This window comes from Neovison vison, chromosome 3 (assembly GCF_020171115.1).
Source record: "Neovison vison isolate M4711 chromosome 3, ASM_NN_V1, whole genome shotgun sequence".
In the NCBI taxonomy this organism is placed as follows: Eukaryota; Metazoa; Chordata; class Mammalia; order Carnivora; family Mustelidae; genus Neogale; species Neogale vison.
Genome location: NC_058093.1, coordinates 66258978 through 66286817, shown reverse-complemented (window position 1 = coordinate 66286817; position 27840 = coordinate 66258978). Strand labels below are relative to the sequence as shown.

Sequence of the window (27840 nt, the reverse complement as noted above, 5' to 3'; positions counted from 1 at the left end):
AGATTAGTGAGTCAGATGTGAACACCATGATATGACATTTGAGATTCCTTACTAGTCAGCAATTATAAAGTCTGTTTTGCTTCAAAAACTATTTAAACATATTCCTGGCAGCATTTTGTGACCTGTGTAAAAATTTCGAACAGCCCCTTTTCCCCCTTAATGTAGGCTGTTTATTATAACTCTATCTCTTAAAAATGTACAACTCCTTTCCTTTTAAAATAAAGAAAACAATGTATAGCTTTTATTCTTTGACTTTAATTAAATTCAGGTTAGCATTTAGTTAGCATTTGGTTACTATGTGTTTATGGTTGTACATACAGTTGCATCTTATTTTGTAAGTTTTTACACACTCACTCCTTTCCCTCTAGAGAAAGAGGGCTCCTTTGGTTAATTTCAATGATTTGACAAAGGCTCCTTACAATTTTTTTTTTTTTTAATATCAAAGCAGTAGCAAAACGCAGGGATGCCAGAGAAGTTGCCAAATTGTAGCTAACCAAAAAAATCGGAGAATATCCTATTTGAAAATTTCAAAGAGGTTTCTCATTGAGTACAAACAAGGAGAAAGTCAATAAAAGAACAATTTACAAACTATTTAAAACTATTTCCTTAAAAAATAAATGTATTCTTGCCAATACTATATTGAAATTACTTATAAGATAGTGCCCAAAACATTACATAGGGGTTGATATCCTCTACAGTTAACTATAATTTTTAGGTTTTATAGAAATGGTCACTTACACATGACAAGTTTAAGGGTTATGATTTATATTAGAGTTGGCTTACATTTGGAGCTATTTGATAATTTATTTAAACCAGACTTTTACAATCAAAAAGGCAGTACTTTGATTACTCCATAAGAATAGTCTTTTTTTTTTTAAGATGTTATTTATTTACTTGACAGACAGAGATCACAAGTAGGCAGAGAGGCAGGCAGAGAGAGAGGAGGAAGCAGGCTCCCTGCGGAGCAGAGAGCCCGATGTGGGGCTCGATCCCAGGACCCTGGGATCATAACCTGAGCCGAAGGCAGAGGCTTTAACCCACTGAGCCACCCAGGCACCCCTCCATAAGAATAGTCTTATTCTTTCAAATAATACTTTCAAACATTAAATGGTGCTGCATAAATTCTTTATTAAACCCAACATGATACAGTCATTTAACATCTGCAGACTAGTAATTTACAAGCATTAGGTACAAAATAAACATATTTACAAACCAGATACATTTTGATTACAATTTTAAATACAATTTTTAGAAAAGTGGCAATAAAATCTTAGATAATGAGTTTTTCCTTAATCATTAAAAAACTCTTTTTTAAAAGCTTTTTCTGTAAAAGTAAAAACTATTCCATGCCTTATAGCAGGCAACTAGTATCTTTAATCTTGAGATATCTTTAAATAGAAATCCAGCTCAACTCAAGATCAACTCATTACTTCCCAAAGTCCCTGTAGGGTGAATCCATCCTTCAATTTCTCTATTGCAAGCCCCAGTTCTTCTGAAAATACAGGTTCACGATCTTGTTGCTTTTTGGGAGATAAGAGGATAAGATGGGAATAGAGAAGGTGGGCAAGGAAGAGGAAAAAACAAAAAATAGGTTTCACATAAGTTTTGTGAATACTAAATGTTAGAATATAGAAAGTTTTTTTTCAAATACTATAGATAAAATGTCCTTACCTTATTGCCATCAGCAAAATAAGCCTAGAAGACAAAGAAAATTCTATTTCACATACTGGACATGTAACAGGTCAGTGAACTAAGGAACAAGTAATTAATTTACAGAACAATTGTGTAACTAAATGTATTTTACATTCTGTTACTGTATGTCTAATGGTCTTCTCACCTATCTTTACTATGGTAGTAGCAGATTTCACTTCTGTTAATCATTAGTAACAACTATAAGAGTTATGTTTTGAGCTCCAAAAAATGTATTTTGTAATTTAGTATACAATTAGCATTGTTAACTTGAAAGGAGATTAAAAGAATGACTTAGAAGCTATGAAATTTCATCCCTACTTTTGGTTTAGGAGAAGGTGCTGGCAAAACAAAACAAAGCAATCAGTGCTTCAATGTGTCAGCAAATGCTGTAGTTTATAATTAAATATTTTATACTAATTTCACACTTGTTTAAAAATATTTATTCCCAGAGCGGTATGCTGGTCAGATCCATACATTACACTATATATAAAGAATTAGTATTATTTTGGCTATGAAATCATACAAATTTGGAAATAGGAAAGCTCATAGTTCAAATACAGTTTTTAATATAATATACCAATAAGTTGAAAGGAAGTAATCTTGTAAAGATTAATAATGAAAAATATACTTTACATTAATTTAATTAATTATTTAACCTGTTCTATTATTCTAAGGTATGAAAAATTTTTCAGATCTGAAATCCTCTGAAAAATAATGTTCTCAAACTATTTCCCAGTTTGGTAATTTATTATTTTTTTTTTAAAGATTTTTAAAATTTATTTGACAGAGAGAAATCACAAGTAGATGGAGAGGCAGGCAGAGAGAGAGAGAGGGAAGCAGGCTCCCTGCTGAGCAGAGAGCCTGATGCGGGACTCGATCCCAGGACCCCGAGATCATGACCTGAGCCGAAGGCAGCGGCTTAACCCACTGAGCCACCCAGGCGCCCCTCCCAGTTTGGTAATTTAAAAGTAATTTCAAACAAAGAAAAAAATCCTTAACTTAAAAAAAAATTACTTTATAACTCATGTTTAAGATAACTCTCAAGTTCTATGGTGTTTTATACACTTAAGCCATTACTTAAACATGACTGAGATTTTTTAAAAATCATAAGAAATTTAGTAGCTCTTCTTTGTCATGCTCACCACAAAAGCGTCCGTGTGATCATCAGAGTCTATTTCTACATCATCTTGAATCTGTTCAACTGTTAGAGCTTCAAGGGGCTGTGGCTAAAAATCAGTAGATATTAAAATGCATCAAGGAAAAAAAATGCATCGAGGAGACAATATTAATTAAACAAATAGTTTTAATAAAATATGCTGTGAGAATTGTAAATACTTGTAAATGGGTAAAACAACTGAAAACTATTCAAGTCTTAGAAAAATCATTGTATAATCTATATTCTACTAAAACTAACCTGAGTAATAAATCAGTTAAACCTAAGCTTTTAAATCTGAAGTATCATCAAAAGTATTAATATGACAAATTTATAAAAACTTAATATGATACTTAGAGATATCCTTAAAGAAAAACTCTCAATGGACTTAATCTGATTTTCTTTCACACAGTTTAAAAAAACTAAGTTTGGATATAGCAAATTTTCAATTTTCTTCAAAACAGTCATTAAATAGAACTTGTGAAAAGTAAAAGAACTAAGAGTTGCACAGAATATTCCAATGATAAAGCAGAATAAAATGTGGTACCAATATTAATTCTTTATTCAAATGCTTTAGTATTTTTGGTGTGTTAGGCACTATGCTAACACTACCAAGTAAAAACTCCCTGTCTCTACCCACAAAATGTTTGTAATCTAGTGCGGGTGGAGAAAGAATAAAACACAATTACAGATAACTAAATATTAGGTTGGAACATATGAAATTACTATTTTTGTTAGTAAAAAATGATCAATATTAGTATCATATGGTTCAACCTATGAATAGCAGTTTTAACGAATGTACTATCCATTATAAGAGAAAGGTTTAGAGACAGCACAACTTCTGGATTGTAAATCCCAGAAACTTTCATGAAGAAAAGAATGGCATGTAATCTAGGCCTTTTAGAATGACGATGACTTCCATAGGTAGGACTAAGGGAAAAGGTATTTCTGCCAGAGGGGACCAGCATCAGCAAAGGAGAGAAACCACAGAATGTGGCTGAAGAATGATGAATAATGCAGTATGGTCAGAAGAGGAGAGTCCCATGAGATAGAAGAAGCTATGCAGGGCTACTGTACTGAACAATCCCAAGGAGCATCATTCACACTGAAGTCTGTGTTTACTATGTTCTCATAGCTGAGCAGTGCACAGCCTGCACAACAACCAGACACTGTGGCTGTGCAGATAAGGTAGAAAATGTAGGCTGGTGTCCACTGAAATTCTTTAATACCAGCCCAAAGAATTCAGACTTTATCTATAGGTAACTGGTGGGAGGGTGTATAGGGTAGAAGTATAGTGCTCAACAAAAGTGACCTGATCCGCTAATCTGAGGATAGCCTCAAGTGTTTCAACTGCATTCAGAGTTGTGTGACAACTTTTGTGTACAAGTAACTTACCCTAGCTAAGCCTCCGTCTCCATAACTGTGAGATAAGGATAATAATAATAATGTTATACTTCATAGTACTGTTGGGAGGACTAAATGAGATGGATGATGCATATGAAGCTCTTAGAGCAGTGAATGGGAACAACAGGTGTTCAATGCAGTCATTCAACATCTATGAATATTCACTAAAGCACCTATTATGTGCTAGTTCTAATTGCTGGAAATACAGGGTTTAAAGATAGTAGATGAAAATCCCTGACTTTATGGAGATTATTTATAGTGGAGAAGACTTATGAGTGTTATCAAAAACAAAGCAAACAAGCAAACAGGGATAAGGAACAATAAAATGATGGAGGCTGCTGTTTTAGATGGTGCTCAGGGAAGACCTCCCTGAAGAGGTGGCTTGGCATAGGGACTTACATGAGATGACAGAGTGGGTTATTATGGCCACTATTATTACATACTAGGGGCCAAAAAAGAAAAGAAATGAAAGATAGAGAGAGAATGGGTAGGAGAACTAACATACTAAGTATCTCATGTGCCAGGAATTTCATGGATATGATTAATAAGTTTGTGAGGCAGATGATCTTCATTAAAAAAAAATGTTTTTAAAGGTTTTATTTCTTTATTTGAGTGAGAGAGAGAGGGAGTGAGAGAGCATGAGCAGGGGTAAGGACAGAGGGAGAGGGAGAAATAGACTCCTTGCTGAGCAGGGAGCCCAACACATGTCTCGATCCCAGGGCCCTGGGATCATGATCTGAGCTGAAGGCAGACGCTTAATCAACTGAACCACCTGGACACCCAGATTATCTTTATTTTATAATGAGAAAATTGAAGCTCAAATCTACCTAGAATCACAAATAAATGGTGAAATTGGGACTAAAGTCAGGTTTGCCAGGTTCCAAGAACCAGGTATGTTCTACAATATTATTATGCAAGCAAGAGTAATAATGGTAATTGTGGTTTGAGTGAAAAGAAAGGGATAGGAAAAGGGAGGAGACATTCATGATTGAATGTATGAAATAAGACAATCAGGAAAATAAAAAATGAAATCTCTGAGGTTCTGAGCACAGCTAACTTTGCCAATGCTAAAAATAAGTAAGTAGAAAATAAATAAATCTATCAGTAGGTGCTTTTGAGCAAAATGATAGCATTTTAAGTATGCCACGTTTGAGATACTCAAGTCCCAGTGTATCTTACAGATTTGGAAAATTATTTACTTAATTAAATTACTAGGCCAAACTTTTAAATGAGAAATTCAATTTATGTTGTTTGGAATGCTCATTTATGTGAAGATATTCAAGAATATTTAGAACCATGGTCATCTGAGAGAATGTGTCAAGATCAAATTAAAGTGGGAGTCATCTACAGAAGTTTAAGTTGAGGGGCTCCTGGGGGCTCAGTCATTAAGCGTCTGCCTTCAGCTTGGGTCATGATCCTGGAGTCCTGGGATCGAGACCCGCATCGGACTCCCTGCTCTGCAGGAAGCCTGCTTCTCCCTCTCCTTCTTCCCCTGCTTGTGTTTCCCCTCTCACTATGTCTCTCTCTGTCAAATAAATAAATAAAATCTTAAAAAAAAAAAAGTATAGGTTGAGGAAACTGGAAGAGAGCTGATATTCCTGAAGAATATACAGAGAAGGCAGAATGAAAGGGAGAGTGTTGAAAGAAATGCAAGTTGGGAGGAAAACAGAAAAGGATGATTAAAGATGTGAAAAACATGAGTGTATGTCTAATACAGTATCAGCAACCCAAAGAGATGTTTCAGCTTGAAGGGAAGGGGGATATACAGAGAATATTGCAGGAAGAGAAAAAAACTAGCAAGGAGTGCTACCAGGCAACAAGGGTCTGTTTTAAGTCAGAGGGTGTGAATTTGAACTTAGCTGTCCAGCCCTACTTCCTGATCTTCTCGGGTCACATGCTGCAGTCCAAGAGCAGAAGAGATACAGATAATATATGTGCTGTGTGATAGGGCTCAACATGCTGAGCACCAGCAGGGACACTGTTTAAAGGGTGGGTGGCAAGGGCACCATCATAGCGTACAGTGAGGGTGCCGGCAAAAGAATAGACAGCAAGGGAACCTGAGGTAAGAGTGGTCGGTGAGGCTACCCGAGATAGAGCCTCTGGCCAGAGTACCGCTGATAGAGCAGATAGAGTGGAGTGGCTGGTGAGGACACCAGTGACACACCAGATGACAAGTGTTCCAGCTGGAGAGGCTGAAGAGTAAAGTCAAAGGAGAGCTGAGGGACTTGGAAAACAGGGTGGGTTTGGTGTCTGTGAGGCCTGTAAGGTTTGCCCAAATGCTAATGGGAGGCAGAAGTGGAATAAAAAAAAAACAGTGAGAGACTGAAGTCTGTCCACATCACAGGAGCCTTGCACATAGACACTTCTCTGGATAAACTGCTCACCTAAAAGGGCAGGAATGAATGACGAAGCAACCAGTGAGAAGATAGGTAGATGGAACAAATTAGTGATGGCCAAGGGATCATGTTCTCTGAGCAGAGTCTGTATATCCATCATTTTAAACATAGTTCAAACTTAAATTGTTCACAATGTGTTTATATCCTTATTTTATAGACTGTGTGAAAGCAATTCAGCAAACTGTATTTTACATAGTGAACAAATTACCTTTTCTTCCATCTCATAATCCACTCCAAATATAGGACTGGCAGAATAGACTTTGTGAAGTGAATTGATTTCCTTAACTGATTCTTGTAGTTTTTCCACAGGATCTATTTTAAAGCCAAGAACATATCCTCCACTCTGTAAGAAAAAATAATGAAAAAACAAAAAACAAGCCTGAGGAATGGGTATTTATACTATATGATAAACTATACCCCATTGTCTATTGTTATCTCACAGCTCCATACATAGATTTTTTAAAAATTTTTGTAATAAAAAACTTAAAGAATATACAAAAATAGGGAAAAAAAAGTACAGTAAATGTCCATGTAGCCATCAACCAGCTTCAATAAGTAGCAATATATGGCCAACTCTCTTCCATCTTTAACCTCCCCTTTCCCCAAATCTCCTCCCCTCACCCACTTAGGATTATTTTGAAGCATACCCAGATATCACATCATTTCTATATATAAATATCAAAGATGAGATTTTAAGATTTAAGAAAATACACTATTGATTGTGAAGGCCAATGGAACTAAGTTTTTCTTGAGCTAGACCTTGAAAAGGAAAAGACCATATATCAGAAGAAAGGGAATTGTCCAACTGAGGCTAATTCCTTGAAGAATTAGGAAAGAAACCTTAACACGACAGGTTGTTGTTGAAAACTGTTAAAACATTAAGTAGCAAAAAAAAAAAAATTAAGTAGCATACTGTAAATGGTGAAAGCATATGCTTTAGGTTGACAGCATATACTTTTGAGTTTAAATTCAGGTTTTACAACAAATTTGCCAGCTATATGATGCTGGGAAACATACTTTTCTTAGTCTTTTAAGCCTCAATTTTCTTTCTTTCTTTTTTTTTTTTTTTAGTGTAACGTGTTCATTTTTTTTTCTCCAATTTATTTATTTTCAGAAAAACAGTATTCATTATTTTTTCACCACACCCAGTGCTCCATGCAAGCCGTGCCCTCTATAATACCCACCACCTGGTACCCCAACCTCCCACCCCCTCAATTTTCTTTTTTTAAAATAAATTTATTCATTTATGTTCAGTTAGCTGACACATAGTACATCATTAGTTCTTTTTTTAATGGTCTTCTGTGTGTTTCCTTCCTTCCTTTTTTTTTTAAATTAACATATAATGCATTATTTGCTTCAAGGGTACAGGTCTGTGAATCATCAGTCTTAACACAATTCACAGCATTCACTATAGCACATACCCTCTCCAATGTTCATAACCCAGCCTCCCCACCCCTCAACAACCCTCAGTTTGTTTCCTGAGATTAAGAGTCTCTTATGGTTTGTCTCCCTCCCAATTCCATCTTGTTTCACTTTTTCCCTCCCTACCTCCAACAACTCCCTGCCCTGCCTCTGAAATTCCCCACATCAGAGGGATCATATACATCATTAGTTTCTGATGTAGTATTCAATGATCCATTAGTTGTGTATAATACCCAGTGCTCATCACACCACATGTCCTCCTTCATACCCATCACCTGGCCACCCCATCCAAGCCTCAATTTTCTAACCATGAAACAGTTATCAACTTGTTATATTAAATAAAATAATGTACACATGATATTTGTACAGTTCCTGGAACATAGTAAGCACTCAGTAAATGGAAGCTACAAATCTGCAGGCCAGGGGAAAGGAATGAGTAGACATTCATATTTACAGTTAGAATTTAGAAGAGCACTGATTTTACAAATAAGTATATGTTTTATTTAAATGTATTTCTGCAAAGATCTGGCCTAATGGGGCATAGGAATTATAATTAGATACAGTATAACCTGCATGTGTGTGTATATTTGTATATATCTGTGTTTCTCATTGATATTCTTGTGAGTCAGTCAGACCTGAATCAAAACCTATCCCCACCAGTTACCAGTTGAGAGACTGTGGGCAAGGTTCCTAACTTCTCCAAGCCTCAGTTTCCTTGAATGTAAAATGGGGAAAAATAGTAACTGTATCATAGGGTTGTGTAAAGATTGCAGGAATGCATAAAAAATACAGTGACTTAACTCTGTCACTAAAAATAATAATCATAATGATAATAATGGTTATGTCTGTCCAACAAGGAAACATGAAACAATTTTTCCTATGAGTACAATTACTATACAACTTTAAACTCTATTCAACATGTTATAGCTAATATTATTCTTGAATGTACACAGGTTACTTTATAAATAAAACAAAAAATATAGACTGTCACATAGTTTAAAAAATCTATTAAAGATTAATATGGATATATAATATCTTACCTGCTGAGAACTTTCTATGACAAGAGCTAAACCAAATTTTGAATCTCTAATCTTTATGGAACGCTAGATGTAAAATGGAAAAGAAGAAAATGCATATTTTTATTACCTGATAGTAGTGATTCTTTAGCACAAACAAATTTTTCAACTTCTACACAGTAACTGCTTTTCATAATCTAAAGAACAGAATTCTCCCTCTTTCCTTCATTATATTCCCAGAGAGATCAAGTAAATGAAAATGTTCTTACTAGAAATAGCCATCAGACTTGTAAGGAAATACGAAGGAGATGTATCTGAAGTATGCACAAATTATCTGACTCAAATATCCCCCACAATCAGGGAGTATACAAATTTTCTGAGTATTTTAAACCAAGGGCCAGCAATCTTTTAGTACTAGAGAGCCAGTGTTTTGAGTGGTTCCCAAGGCTGGGTTAGTTTTTAAAAGTCACATGAATATGACTGTCCTAGTGACAGACTGTGATGATATCAGATTGCAAGTTGTTTGGACAAAGCTGAATTCATTCCAGAGGCCATACTTGGGAACTGTATTCTTTTTTTTTTTTTTTTTTTAAAGATTTTATTTATTTATTTGACAGAGAGAGATCACAAGTAGTCAGAGAGGCAGGCAGAGAGAGAGAGGAGGAAGTAGGCTCCCTGCCAAGCAGAGAGCCCAATAATGCGGGGCTCGATCCCAGGACCTTGAGATCATGACCTAAGCCGAAGGCAGAGGCTTAACCCACTGAGCCACCCAGGTGCCCAGTAATAATGATTTTAGCTTAAGTTCAACTAAAGCTGTTAAAATCCAGAACAGGAACTAACTGCATCTGAGACCAATTTGTTTTGAGAATAAAGGTGGTTCTTTTTACCTCTTCTGCTGCTGCTACTATGTGATTCAGTGAAACAAATAATAAACTCCAATAAACTGAAGTATTTCGGTTTACATAAGGAAATTACTTATAGGACTCTAGTGCAAATTAGATGGAACATAAAAATAGTTAATGAAAATCCTGTGTGGGGGCGCCTGGGTGGCTCAGTGGGTTAAAGCCGCCTTTGGCTCAGGTCATGATCCCGGGGTCCTGGGATCGAGCCCCGCATCGGGCTATCTGCTCAGCAGGGAGCCTGCTTCTTCCTCTCTCTCTGCCTGCCTCTCTGCCTACTTGTGATCTCTGCCTGTCAAATAAATAAAATCTTAAAAAAAAAAAAAAGAAAAGATAATCCTGTGTGATTTTCCTATGATAATTACACTTATTGCGGGATATGAGTAGTCTTAATACTGAGCAGTTTCATTAACAAATATTTATTGAATAGACACAATGTATGCGCTCTCTGGAAGATGTCATTTTTAAAAAGATTTCCTGGTTTACAAGAAGGATGATTCTTTGCTAACTATTCCCAAGCCAATTGTTTGCTGAATTGTTTGATTTTTGAGTTTCTTTAGAATCAATTGTTTGATTTTTGAGTTTCTGTGTCAAATAAATAAATAAATAAAATCTTTTAAAAAAAATCATTATTACTAAAAACCATCTTAATTCCTTTCACCAAAACTGTAGTATGAATCCAGCTTATATTACATGCTGTATCTGAATACAGTGAAAACAATTCATTCACAGAATAAAAGAATTCCTCTGGCTTTAAAAGCAAAGTGTCGGGGCGCCTGGGTGGCTCAGTGGGTTAAGCCGCTGCCTTCGGCTCAGGTCATGGTCTCGGGGTCCTGGGATCGAGTCCCACATCGGGCTCTCTGCTTAGCAGAGAGCCTGCTTCTCTCTCTCTCTCTCTCTGCCAGCCTCTCTACCTACCTGTGATCTCTCTCTGTCAAATAAATAAATAAAAAATCTTTAAAAAAAAAAAGCAAAGTGTCAAGAGAGCCAAAACAATGTGTGTGCATCAGTGCGCTGAAGCCAAGGAAAGAACCGCTGTATACATGCCTCATGAAAATATTATGGAAAACTGTAGTAGCTAATGTCCTCTGACTGGAATCTAAGAAGGACGCATCTTAAAAAAAAAGAAAGAGAGAAAGAAATAAAGAAACGAAAGAAAAAAAGAAAAGGAAAAGGAAGAAGAAAGATACATTTTAATCTGCATAGCGAATTTTTTTTTAAAGATTTTATTTATTTAATGGACAGTGAGAGAGAAAACAAGCAAGAGGCAGCAGAGGGAGAGGGAGAAACAGGATCTGCATTAAGCAGAGAGCCCAATGCGAGGCTCGATCCCAAGACCCCAGGACTATGACCTGTGCTGAAGGCAGAAGCTTAACTGACTTAGCCACCCAAGTGCCCCTGTATGGTAACTATTTAAAATTTTTAAGTCCAGTATATTTTTCTCTTAATAGTAAGTTTATAATGGTGGGGCATCCCTTGAATGTAAGTACTGTTGGGTCTTTTCTATGTTGAAACTGTAAATTATCAACATTTTAAAAGTCTGTTGTCAGCTATACTGCCGCCACTGAAAAAGAGGGAGACAATTCATCTAGTCTTGAAAGTTCCATTAACGAATGAACAGAAATTATTTATTCTGCATTAAAATAAGATCACCAAAATGCATGCACTTACAATTTGCAGATCTTGAAAGTTCCATTAACGAATGAATAGAAATTATTTATTCTGCATTAAAATAAGATCACCAAAATGCATGCACTTACAATTTGCAGATCTTGAAAGTTCCATTAACGAATGAATAGAAATTATTTATTCTGCATTAAAATAAGATCACCAAAATGCATGCACTTACAATTTGCAGATATGGTATGCTGACGTTAAAACTCTCATTCATATTTGCATGCCACACGATTCTCACGTTGGTAATAAAAAAGGTTCCTAAATTTCCCTGTAAAAGACAGATACATGAGTGACCATTTGTTTGAATACTTACTCTTTATTTTCTAAACACTGGGATAATTCTAATTATCACAGTAGCAGAGAATACCAGAATTGAGTATCATGGAGAATCAATGACTTCATTATTCACTGGATCGAAGAACAATTAGCTGACTGAGGGCCTGGATTCTGAAGTTAGACTATAATCATTATGCCATCAGTACTTACCAGTTGCCTGACCACGGGCGAAAATTTGTTCTTGGTGCATTGTGTCAAATGTAAAGTGGAAATTTGATTAAATAACCCCTATAAATAAAGCCCTTATCACAATGCCTGACACATAGTAAGCATGCTGCAAGTGTTAGATCTTATTACAGCTATTGTTCAAAATGTGGGATTAAGTTAAGACAAGGAAGTTGTGGTAAGAGAAAGACAAAACATATGTGATAACATCCATTGGTCCACAAGAGATGCTTTATGGCTCTTCAACACTAACTATGAATCAAAACTGTTTTCCAATTATATGGCCCCTCAACATTTACTCATAATTACTCCAGTATGGTAACTAAATGGTCTAAAAAAACTTTAATACCTAGTACATGACACCCAAATTAGCCACCTCTACTATTTATCTATATCATTATCTACCTCCATTTCTACCTCCTCCCCACCAAATACTCCCAGAGGAATTTATTTTATATGTTGAGGTTGGGCATAAAATATTAACTTACAAACCCAAAACCTGGGATGACCAGGTTTGAAACAACAGAAAAGACCAACTATTTCTTAATTATAATTAAGTTAATAAACATATGTAAGTATATAGATTTCCCTCCTCTACTCTCATCTTGCAAAAAATTGTTATACAAAGAATTTTAGCCCCCTTATTCCTGGCCAACATCCCATTAAACAGTACTAAGTCTAACTTTATAAAGAATAATTATTTATGTCATTCTTTCCTCTTATTTTAGAAGAGAGCAACTTGCAAAACTCCTAAGGATTTTTTAAATAAAAGAATAGGAAGGCATATTTTATATTTAATAAACAGAAGTTAGGTTAACAATAACATTCCTATTTTCAGTAAAATATTTCTGATAATCCTGAGATCTTAATTAATCAATTTAAAATGCCAGGTGCGGTGCTAGATGGCAAAGATTTAAATATGAACAGAGTGATTCCACTCCTACCCTTATAAAGCCTACAGTCTAATGCTGGGGAACAGACAAGCTCTGTATTTTAGATCAGGAACAATTTAAAGTAGTAATTAAGTACAGACTGCATAAGCAACACACAGAAGGGAGCCTTATAGAAAGTGACTTCTAAGCTATGACCTAAAGTAGGGATCTGTAAACTATGGTTTGTGGGACAAATCTGGCCTCTCGCCTCATTTTGTATGGCCCATGAGCCAGGAAGCCAAGTTTCTTGGCCCCACAAACCAAATTTTAGATTTTTAAATAGCTAGAAAAAAATCAAAAGAATAATAACTCATGATACGTGAATACTGTATGAAATTCAAATTTCAGGATCCATAACAAAGTGTTTTTGAAACATAGCTATGCTCATTTGTTGTCTATGGCTGGCTTCACACTACAATGGCAAGTCTGAGAAGTTATGACAGAAATGGTATGACCTGCAAAGCCTAAAATATTCACCATCTGGCCCGTCAGAGTAAAAAGCTTGCTGATTCCTGATGAGGACTTATTCAGATGTAGAGCTGGCTATTTACTACAGAACCATCATCAGAGTTTAAAACTAGAACTTTTCAAATGAGCAAAATTTATTTACAACTTAAGTTTATGATAAAATGTTTAGCAAGAAGTTCTTCATTCAAATGCTAAATTTACCCAGTGGTTATCGGTCTAACCAAAGAAACTATTCTTATGTAAGAGAAAATTTTTCTTTAGAAATTGATGTGTTACTTACTCCAACATAGATGTTTTAAATGGTCATAACTTCAAGAGCAAATGAGAAGTCATGATAATGGATATAGGAATCACCAAATGAGTTATACATTTAATTCCATAAGGATCAGATTTTCTTTTTTTTGAAGATTTTATTTTTTTATTATTATTATTTTTAAAAATTTTATTTATTTGACAGAGAGAGAGAGAGATCACAAGTAGGCAGAGAGGCAGGCAGAGAGAGAGAGGGAAGCAGGCTCCCTGCCGAGCAGAGAGCCCGATGAGGGGCTCGATCCCAGGACCCCGAGATCATGACCTGAGCCGAAGGCAGAGGCTTAACACACTGACCCACCCAGGTACCCCTAAAGATTTTATTTTTAAGTAATCTCTACACCCAAACAAGGGGTTTGAACTAACAACAACCCTGGGTTGCATGCTCTTCCAACCAGCCAGCCAGGCATCCCCAAAAGACCAGATTAAAAGTCTTCCTTGACTGTCCACCTCATGACTATCCTCCATCAGTGTAAGTTATCAAGATGATGAGAGTAGTGTGGCATGAGGAGAAGAACATAGCTCTCAGATGAACTAGATGTGTGAAGTCACTTAATTCTTTGGGGCCTGAGTTTTTAGTCGATAAGTGAATGGAAACTGAACTAGATAATCTCTAAAGACCACTCTAGCTATAAGTTCTATGTACAACAAATGTTGCTAAAAAGAACATAAAAATATGAAAATCAGAAAATTATTTTATATGAAGAGCTTCAATACTAATTTATCAGGAGATATAATGCTATATTTTAATAGAATTAAGTGAATATTCAAACTCAATGACAAATAGGAAAATGATTACCAAAGCACTGACCCAAAAGGTTCATTAGCTTTTTGCACAATACCTGATCACTGGATAAATTCCATACTCCATTGACTTTATCATATACATGTTCTTGTGGTAATAATCGTAGTTGCTTATTTTGAATTAGTGCACTTCTCAATTTAAAATCACGATACATTTTAGAAGTTTCATATGCTCTATAAAAAAGAACAAAGACCAACCCAAACTGAAAATGTGGTTTTCCTAGGTTATGTTTACTTATCTACCAAAATATACAACTGTTAATACTTATGTATATCATTCAAATAATTTTAACAAATTTACTTTTCAATAAATTTTGGTGTCACAGTCTTTTATAGACTATCATTTTAGTGGAGTATTTACATATTTTATCTCAGTACCTGTTTTTAGAGGTCTAATTTTTTTTAAAGATTTTATTTATTTGACAGAGAGAGACACAGCGAGAGAAGGAGTAGAAAAGGGAGAAGCAGGCCTCCCGCCAAGCACGGAGCCCTATGTGGGACTCAATCCCAGAACCCTGGGATCATGACCTGAGCTGAAGGCAGATGCTTAACAACTGAGCCACCCAGGTGCCCCTAGAGGTCTAATTTTTAAGACAACATGTATCATATAGCACATATGAGAGGAAACATTTTCTCTTTAAGCTGAAAAACAATGCTTGCATATAATAGACTTGGGAAATTATTTTTCCCTATTAAAATCCTTCTCTCCATTTCTGTTTTAGTCAAAGGCACCTTTTAGTCAAAGGCACAATTGGGAGTCCAATTAATTTTCTCATTGCAACCGCAAACATGCTCATAGTTACCTCTATACAGAAAATTGGAATAAATCTGTACCAATCACAAAAGGGACCCTAGAACAGTGTGTATGCATGTGCAAGTGTTTGTGTGTGTGTGTGTTTACATTTATATATATATTTTAAATATATATAAAATCCCTCTTTGTTTTCTCTCCATGTCTTCCTATTGATAAATAATAAATACTGAAGAAAGTTCTGTATTCAAAACTTTCTTCAGTATTTATTATTAGTTTTGATTAGTTTTTTTTAAAGATTTACTTATTTGAGAGAGAGCACACACAAGCAGGAGAGGGGCAGAGGGAGAGGAAGAAGGAGAGGAATAGAGAGAATCTCAAGCAGATTTCCTGATGAGTATGAAGCCCCATCATGGGGCTCAATCTCACAACCCTGAGCCAAAATCAAGACTCAGGATGCTTAACTGAGCCACCCAGGTGCCCCTGATTAGTTTTATTATAAGTTTTTGGATTAGTTTTATTATAACATTTGATTGATGATTATTTTACCCCACAAAATTATAGGCTCATTTACTCATTTAATAAGACTAAAGAATTTTCTTAGCCTGAATAACTTTAAATGTCATTTACATAAATCATAATATTCATTGTTAAACCTGTCATTTTAACTTTAATTGAGCTAATATATAAATTGTAAAAGAAGAAGATTTGAGCATTTGCCTATAAATCTTAATTTCCTTTAGTGCTATAATCATCATTTAACCAGTGGACAAAATGGAAACTATTTATGCTGTGAGTTACTTGTGGGGAACATTTATTTTTATTCTATTGAAGAAAAGCAGCTTATAAGCTCCTTTCATACTCCTCTTCATATTATATTTCTAAGTAAAGTAAAATAAAGAGCTAAGGTTTAGAAATATGTCCAACACAAATGAAAAACATTCATAGTAGCTAAAAAGTGGAAACAATCCAAATGTGTATCAACAACTAGTAAGAAAACAAAATATGTTTACACAATGTAATACCATTTATAGAAAGAATGAAGTACTGATAGATGCTACAACATAGATGATCAGTGAAAACACTATGTAAGTGAAATAAGTCAGCTATAAAAGGTCACTATATTGTATGATTCCATTTATATTATAAGTCCCACATAGGCAGATCCATACAGAAAGAAAGAAAATCAGCAGTTGCCAGGAGCTATGAAGAGGACAGGATAGGGAAGGACTATGGGGACTACAGGGCTACAAGGGTTTCATTTTGGGGTGACAGAAATATTCCAGAATTGGTAGTAATGACAGCTACACAATCTTGTGAAAACTAAAACTATCAAACTGTAAACCTTATTTATTTTTTAAAAAGATTTATTTGAGAGAGAGCAGAGAGAGAGAGAGAGAGAGCACATGAGTGGGAGGGGTGTGGTGAGAGGGGCAGATGGAGAAGCAGGCTCTCCACTCAACAGGCAGCCAGATGCCGGACTCGATCCCAGGACTCTGGGATCACGAGCCAAAGGCAGACACTTAACCTGAGCCACCCAGGTACCCCTCAAACTGTAAACATTAAAATAGTATTTTAGGGGCGCCTGGGTGGCTCAGTGGGTTAAGCCGCTGCTTTCGGCTCAGGTCATGATCTCAGGGTCCTGGGATCGAGTCCCGCATCGGGCTTTCTGCTCAGCAGGGAGCCTGCTTCCTCCTCTCTCTCTCTGCCTGCCTCTCTGCCTACTTGTAATCTCTCTCTATCAAATAAATAAATAAAATCTTAAATAAAATAAAATAAAATAGTATTTTATACTATATGAATTACATCTCAAAAAATGTATATGATTATATAGATTAGAAATCATCAATAAAATGAAAAATCAAGTAACTAGGAAACTAAGAAATAAATTTCAACATATATGACAGATGAGGGCATAATTAAGAAATTTATAATAGAAAACTCTAAATAACCAAAAAAAGGGAGAAAAATGTCTACATCACTAGTAATAAAGAAATGCAAATTTAAAAAAGTATATATACTTCTCTGCGTGAGCATAAATTTGTGTATATGTATAATAGCCTGTCATCTTAGCCAAGCTTTTAAAAGATCATTGTATTTAAGGCTAGTTAAAAACAGAGAGCTAAGGTGCTCACTTCAGCAGCACATATACTAAAACTGGAATGATAACGGAGATTAGCATAGACGCCACACAACAATGACATGCAAATTTGTGAAGTGTTCCATATTTTCTGCAGTTCCCCAACTAATTGCCACCCTTTGTAGATTCACTCGGGGGGGGGGAAATGATATGAGCACAATGTGCAGCACTAAATAATTAAATTGTGATGTTTTATTAGAAAAATATTCCTTCAAAGCAATTTATGATATGTGGATTAAGGCCGAGTTTCACCCGAAAAATTATGTGCAAATATGTTGTTTCTACATATCTTGGAAATGAGAAAATGTCAACTTGCATTTCCTTATAGAATTAAAAAAAAAAAAAAAGAGCAGGGCACCTGGGTGGCTCAGTTACTTAAGTAGCTGCCTTTGGCTCAGGTCATGACCCCGGGGTCCTGAGATAGAGCCCTGTGTTGGGCTCCTCATTCAGCAAGGAGTCTGCTTCTCTCTCTCTTTCTGTCCTCTGTGCTCTCACTCTCTCCCAAGTAAACAAATAAATTTCAAAAAAAAAGGCTAAGGTAGTGTAAAGAATTTAGCAAACAAATGAACAAACCGCCACAAAAGAAAACAAAACTCTTAAGGGAAAACACCCAGACATGCCTTCAACTGCTTGTAAAATAACCTTTTTTTTTTTTCCTAAGATTTACTTATTTATTTTAGAGAGAGAAAGAGAGAGAGCAGAGTGGGGGAGGAAGGGAAAGGGAGTGAGAAACTCACACTGACTCTGCACTGAGCACAGAGCCCTAGCTAGAGCTCATTTTATAATCCTGAGATCGTGACCTGCGCCAGAATCAAGAGCTGGAGGCTTAACTAACTGAGCCACCCAGGTTCCCCTAAAATAATCTTTTTTAATTCATTAACTGAATTATCCAACTTCATTATCTATATTGAATGAACTCTCTGTTTCACTATAACTAGCTTGGTAGCTAATTTAATAGAATCTTCAAGTAGAAATTTTTATGAATCTTCAGTAGTCTTATGTGTTTTAGAAATACTTTAAAAGTGCTTATTAAATGATAATGCAATATGTTCTTCTATATATCTTCAGGATACTCCAATTTTCTGAGCTTGGAGGAAGATGGTACCATACTTATACACTTTACTCTACAAACTTCTAAATCATAGATTGGCCTTAAAATTATTCAATATTCCATAAAGTATTATCATACCTGTGTACTGCAATCACAGAAGTAAAAAGTCTAGGACTTCCAGGAACCAAATTTGTAAATATAAACTCAAAACGAGTACTGTTACATTTTGTTAGTATATAAAGAGCTTCAGTTTGGCCTCGTAATTTCTGTAAGGACAAATTTATTTAAAGTTCAGATTTCAAGAGCAATTTCTCATTTACAGTGAAAATAAGTCCAATCTCAAATATCTAATGCTTCTTCACTATATATATTTCAATAACATTTTTCAGACTTACAGAGTTAGCAGTCCTTGTTGTAATGCTCAATATGCAGTTGTAACCGATAGCTAAAATTCAAAAGCAAAGAATTTCAAGAACATGATATAATAAACTGAAAGATAAAAACCTCTATATGTAGAACTTTAAGTTTTTTAAAAATTAAATATAAAGTAAAACTTTAAAACATTTTAATATATTACTACAAATTTAAGTTAAATAATTAAAAGAACAAGTAAATTCTGCTTCTTTGCAAACATTCTTAGCTTCTCTAAGAAAGAAAGAAAGGAAGTTTGCTTCTCTAAAACCTATATATTATTATTTACTAACATCTTAGCACCAATAAGCAGGACAATCTAAAATAATTTTTAAAAATAAGTAAAACAAAATTTAACACAATGGAAGTTTGCACTTTTTTTTTTTTAAGATTTTATTTATTTATTTGAGAGAGAGACAGTGAGAGTGAGCATGAGCAAGGAGAAGGTCAGAGGGATAAGCAGACTCCCCATGGAGCTGGGGGCCCGATGCGGGACTCGATCTCAGGACTCTGGGATCATGACCTGAGCCGAAGGCAGTTGTCCAACCAACTGAGCCACCCACACATCCCAGAAGGTTGCACTTATATTAGAATTTAGATCTCCCTTCTACTGGATTAGTTGAAACACAGGAAGTTGTCAAAGATATGCAAAGAACAAAACCATTCAGTGTAAAAGCACTAATCTCGTGTGTGTCCAAGAGACAAAATAGACTGATAAACCTTTCTTTGCAAAATGGTACAGTCTGTGGTTAGTCTAGGATTGCTAAATAAAATTTTTTTTTATCAATTTTTCTTCATATTTCATGGTACAGCTTTTTTGGTTATCAAAAGCCACTGTGCAAGTTCATCTGACAAAGTATTTTTTTTTCTTTAGTGTTCTCTAACAAAGATACTTACAAAGATTGACTCTGGGTAATGCCAAAGAATGCCAGATAATTCTTAAATTTGTTACTAAGAGTCTACCTAAAAGCAAACAGACAAAAAAGTAGGTTACCTTAAGTAAGGACCCATTTTTGCAGTAGAGAGAGACAGGCATGAAACCTCTAGCTCAGGAAGAGCAGTAATCCCCACAGATGTTCTCAGACATTTATCAACTGAACATGTTTACTGCTCTTATATATCCAGTATAAGGCATATAATGCACGACTCAGAATCCCAGAGAAACAAAATCTGATAGTTACAGACGGGATACATGTCTTCAATGCCAATAGCGTAGTTTGACGCAAATTAATAGAGAGAACTGTGTACTGGATTTTTGTCTTGGTGGAAGCTGTTCTGGAATTCTGGCAGGTCATATGTGCACAACTGAGAATGAGTATGGGATGGTATAATCACAAAGCCATTTGGTGAAATCACACTACTCAAAGGACTTTCATATATATACTAATCTCTTAACAGTTCTCATTTATATGAGCCACACTTATAAATACTTTTTCTCTTTTTTTGCAATAAGCAAAAAATTTTTTGCTCATATTAAGTTATGGCCAAGCTGAAGTCTCCTTAAGGCCTTATGTTTTTCATTCCTAACCTCAGACTGATGTTCTTACACTGACATACAGAGCTAGATAAACTTCATTTCTCAAAGTGTATCTTATGAAACAGTAGTACCTATAAATGCTCTAGAAAAAAAAAGTCAAGTAAATCTGAGTATGGTAAACTATGTGTCTTACAGAATTATGATATAATTAACATATTAGCATAGTTTTGTGATAATCCTGAATAAAATTCACTTAACTTTAACATTTCTTCAACAAATTATAACCATAGAATTTTTTTTAAAAGATTTTATGTATTTATTTGATAGAAAGAGACAGACAAGAGATGACATACAAGCAGGGGGAGAGGGAGAAGCAGGCTTCCTGCTGAGCAGGGAGCCTGATGCGGGACTGGAGCTCCATATGGGGCTCGATCCCAGAACTCTGGTATCATGACCTGAGTTGAAGCAGATGCTTAATGACTGATCCACCCAGGCGTTCCCCAGCGAATTCTACTGATGAGTCATCTATAGCCAGGTAATACTTCTTCCTCGCTGAAAACCCTGAGAATATCCAAAATCAGAGAAACTAAGCTTGTATGAATGCTAGGGTAAGATGGGATACCAAAATAAAGGAAGGTGTTCTCAAGAGAAACTGTAGACCATAGTATGTTTAACAAAAAGTAAATAACCCAGCATTTCAAGACTATAAGATTCACTCAAGACATAGAAGAGTAGACGCGGAATCTATCAGTTGGGGTCAAATGGACAACAGATGGCACATTCAAATAAGAATAACTGAGGTTTATTTATAAAAGGACTTATAAATAAGTCACTTATTAGAAAGGTGTGGGTAGGGTGTCAGGAACCGTAAGTGAGTGCTGCAAACCTGTTACCACCCCAGGCCCAGTGGGACAAGGATAGGGAACAGTTAAGCAAATGTGGAAGTCCTGCATGGCTAAATACCTTGAGAAGAAAGAACTGGGGGAATAAATATCCAGACCAAACTCTCCTGACTCCCTTTGATCTTCTGGCTTGGCTTTTCCAACCCAAAGCTAGAGTGCACAAGTAGCCCCTCGACATGGTCTATACAACTCATTTTCCCTGGGCAAGGGGGAAAGGGTGATGGGTGCTGGACCTGGAGGGACAAATGTAAACCAGTGGCACAAGCAAGAAAGATTATGGACAAACTATTCTGTTATTATAGATACATTGATTTATATTTTCCTTACAACATTTCATGTAACTAACATTATGTCTCCACAACTGGGCTATAAGCCTAGGATATCTTTTGATTCTTTTTGATATTTGTCTATTAGAAGATTCCAGAAAAAATTATGGAGTGGTAAATAAAGCCACTGACCAACTCTAATGACCTATTTTTCTGATCTTGGTACATTTCCTATAAATCTCTAGCATTCTTAGGTTGCCTCTTTCTTGCTGAAAGGCCCCATCCTATTGCTACAAACCCAGTGTCCTAGGCATGGACTTGTCTCTCTCTGTGTTTTCAAACACCAAAATATAATTGTCTCTATTTTTCCTAATCTCGTACACTGAAATATGGCTGTTTCTTTCCCGTACAGCTTCAGTGCAAAGCTAATCTGATAATTTCGTGTCAGGGTGCTTAAAGTTGAAGTGGATTAAAAGTGCTAATCTTTTGGGGGTATTTATAGTTTTAACATTGGTCTCCTGAACTTAATGAATGCCTTAATTCAGCAATTTTCAAACTGCTGCAAAGGAGAGGAAGAAGGCTAAAAGGCAGGACTCCCCTTCTTTTTTCTACCTTCTTATTTACCAGAAGCTCTATACCCACCTGTAACATTTCATTTTCTGAGGAATGTTTCTGAGGCGAGTATACATACAGTTATTTTTATGAATAGGAAGATTTCAGGCACTCACTGTGATGGACACTTCTGGCCAGGGAGGTGTTTTGCCCTCTCTATTCCAAAGTGCTAATATAAGATTCTGCACTCAATGAATACCCAATGAACCAAAAAATGTTCTATTACTCACAGTCTCTGTCTCGAATGACAGATGGACTGTCACATAAGAGTTCCTGCCAGTCTATATGAGAACCACCAAATTTTCTCTTGGCTTCCTTAAGTTAATTTAGGTTTGTCAAGATCCAGGTACCTAGAGATGATTATTCCACCCTCGAAGGCTCAAAGGCACAAGCTAAGACTTCTTGTTTGCTGCTAAACCTTCATACCTCACTCTCACCTGGGCCTGATACTAGGAATTACTTCATAAATGTGATCTAAGCATTCTTTTAAGGATGGACCCTTACCATTGACAGGATCTGCCTATTGCTGGTGGTGATGATAGGTGCCCTTCACAGGGAAGAAAGGACCGCAACTAAGTGCTGCTTACATTCTACCCCAGAGCAGACCAGAGGAAAGACCCAGAGAGCAAGTGGCTGCTTGAAAGGCTGCAGTGCCTTTCTGGTCTTTAATCTGGTCTTTACTCCCAATAAAGTTTACTGTGTAGCCTCTAGGATTTACTGATCCTTCTTACCTGAAAGAGGTTTTTTACTAATTACTCTTACTATTTACTCTCTTACTTTTTTACTATTTACTCTTCTCTTCAATAATAGGTTTATGACCCATCCTCCTAAACCTCCCTTTCTCTAAAAGACCTTTTCAGAGATACTAGACTGCCCACTCATCCCCTATTTTTTTACACCCAAAACAACAGTAGTGATGCTTACAAGAACTGGTCACTGGATGCTAGTTTTATGTACAGCTGTTGTATGCAGCCTGGACTTTTCAAAGTTCTAGCCTTTGGGGAATTTGATTTGGGGGCACTCTAGAGTCCAACTCTGGCTGTTCCTCAGTGACATACACAGATGTCTCACAAGACTTTTCACTGCTTAACCTACACTAGACTTAACAGTACAGCACTAAATTTGCTCTCCACATGTCCATCTCCAGGTGTCAGTCTCAAGGGATCATGAATTACTCTTGGATTTCTTAAAAGGAAGCATGGCTCCAGATAGCACAGCTATGACCTACTTATATTCCACGACCTCACATTCTTTTCATGGGAAGGCAGATTCAAAAGTCAGAACTATCCCATGCCCCTTACAAACAGGGATCCTGGAGTTTTAACAGTTATGTTGGAGAAAGCTGATATCAAAACTGAGACTTACTGAAGGGACCAAACTTCTGAGGAAGAACCTGTATTCCCTGGCTAAAGGTTTTTTTTTTTTTTTTTTAAAGATTTTATTTACTTATTTGACACAGAGAGAGAGATCACAAGTAGGCAGAGAGGCAGGCAAAGAGGGAGGGAGAAGCAGGCTCCCCTGCCTCATGTGGAGCTTGATCCCATGACCATGGGATCATGACCTGAGCCAAAGGTAGAAGCTTAACCCACTGAGCCACCCAGGCGGCCCTGGCTAAAGGTTTAATAGCCATCTTTCTCCTGTTTAAGTCTGAGAAAATTCTTATGTGGATTTAACTCTTTTACTGTCACAATTACATTTCTTTTATATCTTTCTCTCCAGTTAATATGATTTAACATTTGGAAATCAAACCAGAAATATAAAACATATTAGGAAATATACTCACCTCTATCCCCATTATTTCCTTTGGTGTCTTCAATTGAATCTAAACAATCAATAAGGACTTCTCCAGGTCTTGTTTTCATTTGTCTAAAATAAATATCGAGGCTTTAATAGCTACAACTATCCCCACTTACAATCTAGTTAGGGAGAGAAGAGACATATGCATATAAAACAACCATCAGTATAAATGATACAGTACCAAATGCTCATGCATTTGAAAATAGGGGCTTAAGAACTTTAAGAGTCTGGAGACCCATGGAGCCTGGAGTAATCAGGGACATGTAGAAAAGCCAGAACTAGGAGAGGTAGGATTTGGAGAAATGAGAGAGAGAGGGAGGAGAGTGATTAAAGACCAGAAAAAAGAAATAATATGTGGAATGTGGAAAGATGGGCCTAGCTAGGGAAGAAGATCCATGTTAAGAGGTAGTGAGAAATACATGCCACTACCTCTGAATGCTTAGTCAGATAGGTATGGGCCTTCTCCTGTGGACAATGGAAAACCCTCAGAGGTTTCTGAGTAGAGGAAAGGAGGTTAGGCAGTTATGGAAGGAGCAAGTTAAAGCATCATTAGGAATCGGTAAACAATTAGATACAGGGAATAAAAGGAAATAAAGAGGCAAGAATAGTTTGCTGTCAGACAGAATGCATTCCAGAGTGTCCCCAAACAAACTAGAACCTAGTAGAATATGTGGTAGGAACTTCTAACACATTCTCCATACAGCTGACCCAATTACCTACTCAAAATACAGATATGATCATAATATAACTTTTCTGCCTAAGAATCTTCCATGTCATCCCACTGCCTCAAAAATTATGTCCAAAATCCTCAGCTAAACATTTTATAATCTGGCTAATCTACCTGTTTGTTCCTCCATCCTCCACTTGCAGACTTTGCCGTCTAGCCAATGCCGTTTGTACTTCCAAGACTTTGCTCCCAGTGTTTTGTTTTCTTTTTTTCTGGAATACTCTCCTGTCTACCATGACAAGGCCCTGCCTAGTCTTCAGGGCTGAACACAAATATTATTTCTTCTTCAAGGCATTCTCCAGACAAAATGGACCATTCTGTTCCTATGATACCCCAGCTTTTTGTTCATTTTTTTTCAGGATGGATATTTACCACATTTAAAAAAATAGTTGTCTATGTGTATCTCCTGCACTAAAATGGGTGGCAGGTAATCATTTTCTATTATTTTTGTTATCTCTAGCTATCAGCATAGTACCTAGAACATAATAAGCATTTGATAAATATTCAAGAAAATGGAAATGTTCATGAAATGGACCTTTGCTTGGTTTAAGAACCCTCCGAGAATAATAGAAAAATTCATAGAATGTGTGCAGTCTGTAACCATTGTTTATAAATTCCCTTCCCTCACAACTTCTTAAAGGATCTAAGACCCTGTTAGTATTAGATACCAAGCCACAACTAAGCCTGGGAAATTATTTCATTTTCTAAGGTTTTGGTCATGATAGGGAATCATAGGAAGTGGCTAAGAAGCTTCATACCATTAACCCGAGAAGCATCACAGTCTTCCAACAGTTAATTTCTCAATGGGCATTTCGCCCCTGGTCTTTGGGTAGGAAGGTTTTAAGTATTTTTTCTTTAAAGTATGACATTAAAAAACAAAAACAAAAAAAAAGAACAGGGTTTCTGTTGAGAGGTTCCAAAAAGTAGCTCCTTCCTCCCACTGGCGATTTAAATGAATGGCAAGATGGAAGCTTATCATGAAAACCAAGTTCTCAAGAGGTTAGCCATTATGGAAAATGCTTATTCCCACCTTCTTTGTTTTACAAAGAGACTCGAGCTTAAAATGGCGAAGCCTAAGGGTCTACAATATGTGTCGCTATTCCAGACCTAGTTTCAGAACCCTGGTCTCCCGAGTCCCTTCCAAACGTCCCCCATCACAGAAGAGGAGCACTCCCAAGCTCACTTGGGTGTACTGAACGCCCAAGTCCTAGACGGTCCCGGACGTACTTGGGCTCAGTTTCCCGCTCGGTGCCCGGGACCCCCTTTCTCTGCCAGGAATTCTCTTTCCCCAGATCTCTGAAACGGTTTCATTGAGATGAATTCCCTCAATGGCCAAGCCAATCTGGGGTCTCCCGGGGACCACAGGCTTAAACCTCTTCCCGCTCTCGCGAGGGCCGTGAGCTGTGGGGGCGCAGCCTCCTCCAGAAACCGCGCCGCGGCGCCCTCTATAGGCCTCAGGAGCCACTCACTGCGAGGAGACGTCGAAGCGGACATCCCGGTCCTCCCAAAGCGCGTCCAGCACCGACATGGTGACCGAGGCCCAACACGGGAACTCTCCACAGCGGTGGAGGCCGAGTGGCGTCTCACTGGTTCCCAGGCAACGGACCACCTCTGTCACAACGTCTACGGCGGCCGCCGAGATCCAAGCTTCCTGAGGTAGAGTGCGCGCTCTCCGCCCCGCCCCTCCGCCGCGTCGCGTCGTTAAGCGGATTTGAGGCTCCAGGCGGAGTTGGGCGGTCCCGGCCCAGGAGCTTGTGCTTGACCTCTGAATGACTTTCCGGGCCTCCAAACAGACATTCTTAAGCCATTCCACCCTCTTCCCCCATTTTGCTACAGTCAAGAAATTTAAACTTAAGAACTCTTAATTCTTTACCTGGCCCCGCCGGATCTGGTCCTGCCCACCTGTCCGACCTCTTGCTAACCCAGTCTTTCTGTGTACATTCCAGCGAGGCGCGGGGCGGGAGCGGGGGGGTGGGGGGGGTGGGTGTTCTCTGCCAGGAATTCTCTTTCCTCAGATCTCTGCATGGCCTGGCCTCTGTCACTTAAGTCTCAGCTCAGATGTCGACAGAGGCTGTCCCTGATCTTTCTTTCACCCATACATACGCCGAGCACCCGGAGGGCAGGACTTGATCTATCTAGTTTGCTTTGAACAGTAGCTGGCGCAGAGTAGGCACTGGAAAACTTTTCGAATGAATTAAAATGCCTTCCTTCCCTCAACTTATGACAATTCTTTAAAGTAGTGGTTTTTAAAGTGTGATCTGGGGATCTCTGGAGTTTCTTAAGATCCTTTCAGGCCACCTAGAAGGTCAAACTATATGCACAATAATACAAAGACATTCTTTGCCTTTGTAACTTATTTATTCATTGAATGTGCAGTGTAGTTTTCCAGAAGCCATATGATGTGTAATTGTATGTGGAAGCAGGTGTGAGAGTCCAGGTGTCTTCCATTAGCCAGACGAAGAAGACTTGCAAAAATGTAAGACAGTGCTACTCTTCTCACATTTTGGGGGGGAGGGCAATATAATTTTTTAAAAAATGTTATCCACTTTGGGCACCTGGGTGGCTCTGTGGTTGGGGTGTCTGCCTTCTGCTCTAGTTGTGGTCCCAGAATCCTGGGATTGAGTCCTGCATCAGGCTCCCTGCTCAACAGGGAGTCTCCTTCTCTTCCCTTATGCACATTCTCTCTCTCTCCTCTCTCTCTGAAGTAAGTAAATAAAATCTTTAAAAGATGTTATGTATGTTAACATATAATGAATTTACTACTCTTTAATGACTCAGTAAATGACATTTTAAATGTCTTTTTTTTTTTTTTAAGATTTTTATTTATTTATTTATTTATTTGACAGAGAGGCAAGCAGAGAGAGAGAGAGGAGGAAGCAGGCTCCCTGCTGAGCAGAGAGCCCAATGTGGGACTCGATCCCAGGACCCTGAGATCATGACCTGAGCCGAAGGCAGCGGCTTAACCCACTGAGCCACCCAGGCGCCCGACATTTTAAATGTCTTACTAAAAATCAATACATATAACCCATATAA

The 27840-nt window shown here is 37.2% G+C and overlaps 1 protein-coding gene and 1 non-coding gene across 6 annotated transcripts; one reads left to right on the top strand and one right to left on the bottom strand.

Annotated features, from left to right (window-relative positions):
• Positions 1–1108: 1108 nt before the first annotated feature.
• BBS5 (Bardet-Biedl syndrome 5) lies at positions 1109–26450 on the bottom strand. 5 transcript variants are annotated; one of them, XM_044242282.1, is made up of 12 exons: positions 26277–26450; positions 24067–24149; positions 19924–19989; positions 19011–19060; positions 18754–18881; positions 14712–14847; positions 11832–11927; positions 9108–9170; positions 6854–6988; positions 2835–2918; positions 1672–1695; positions 1109–1520 (listed from the first exon to the last, which is right to left on the bottom strand). In XM_044242282.1, exons 1-12 carry the CDS (start codon positions 26333–26335, stop codon positions 1419–1421), a joined length of 1026 nt encoding a protein of 341 aa, XP_044098217.1. In that variant the 5' UTR covers positions 26336–26450; the 3' UTR covers positions 1109–1418. The 5 variants fall into 5 exon arrangements, with proteins under 5 accessions (XP_044098217.1, XP_044098219.1, XP_044098220.1 ...); XM_044242284.1 differs by having other exon boundaries at positions 24067–24199; positions 26277–26359; XM_044242285.1 differs by lacking the exon at positions 26277–26450 and adding an exon at positions 26035–26204.
• Positions 17552–17656, top strand: LOC122903849. The gene has a single exon (XR_006384061.1). It is a non-coding gene; the product is annotated as a U6 spliceosomal RNA (small nuclear RNA).
• Positions 26451–27840: the final 1390 nt, after the last annotated feature.

Bases quoted from the DNA above. Each gene is read 5' to 3' on its own strand.
- BBS5 (XM_044242281.1), bottom strand. From the start codon at position 25,043: ATGGTAGACAGGAGAGTATTCCAGAAAAAAAGAAAACAAAACACTGGG. The intron at 24,150-24,921 runs GTAGATTAGCCA...TATTTATTTTAG, and splicing joins GAGGATGGAGGAACAAACAG to ACAAATGAAAACAAGACCTG. The intron at 1,696-2,834 runs GTGAGCATGACA...TTTGTCTTCTAG, and splicing joins ATCACACGGACGCTTTTGTG to GCTTATTTTGCTGATGGCAA.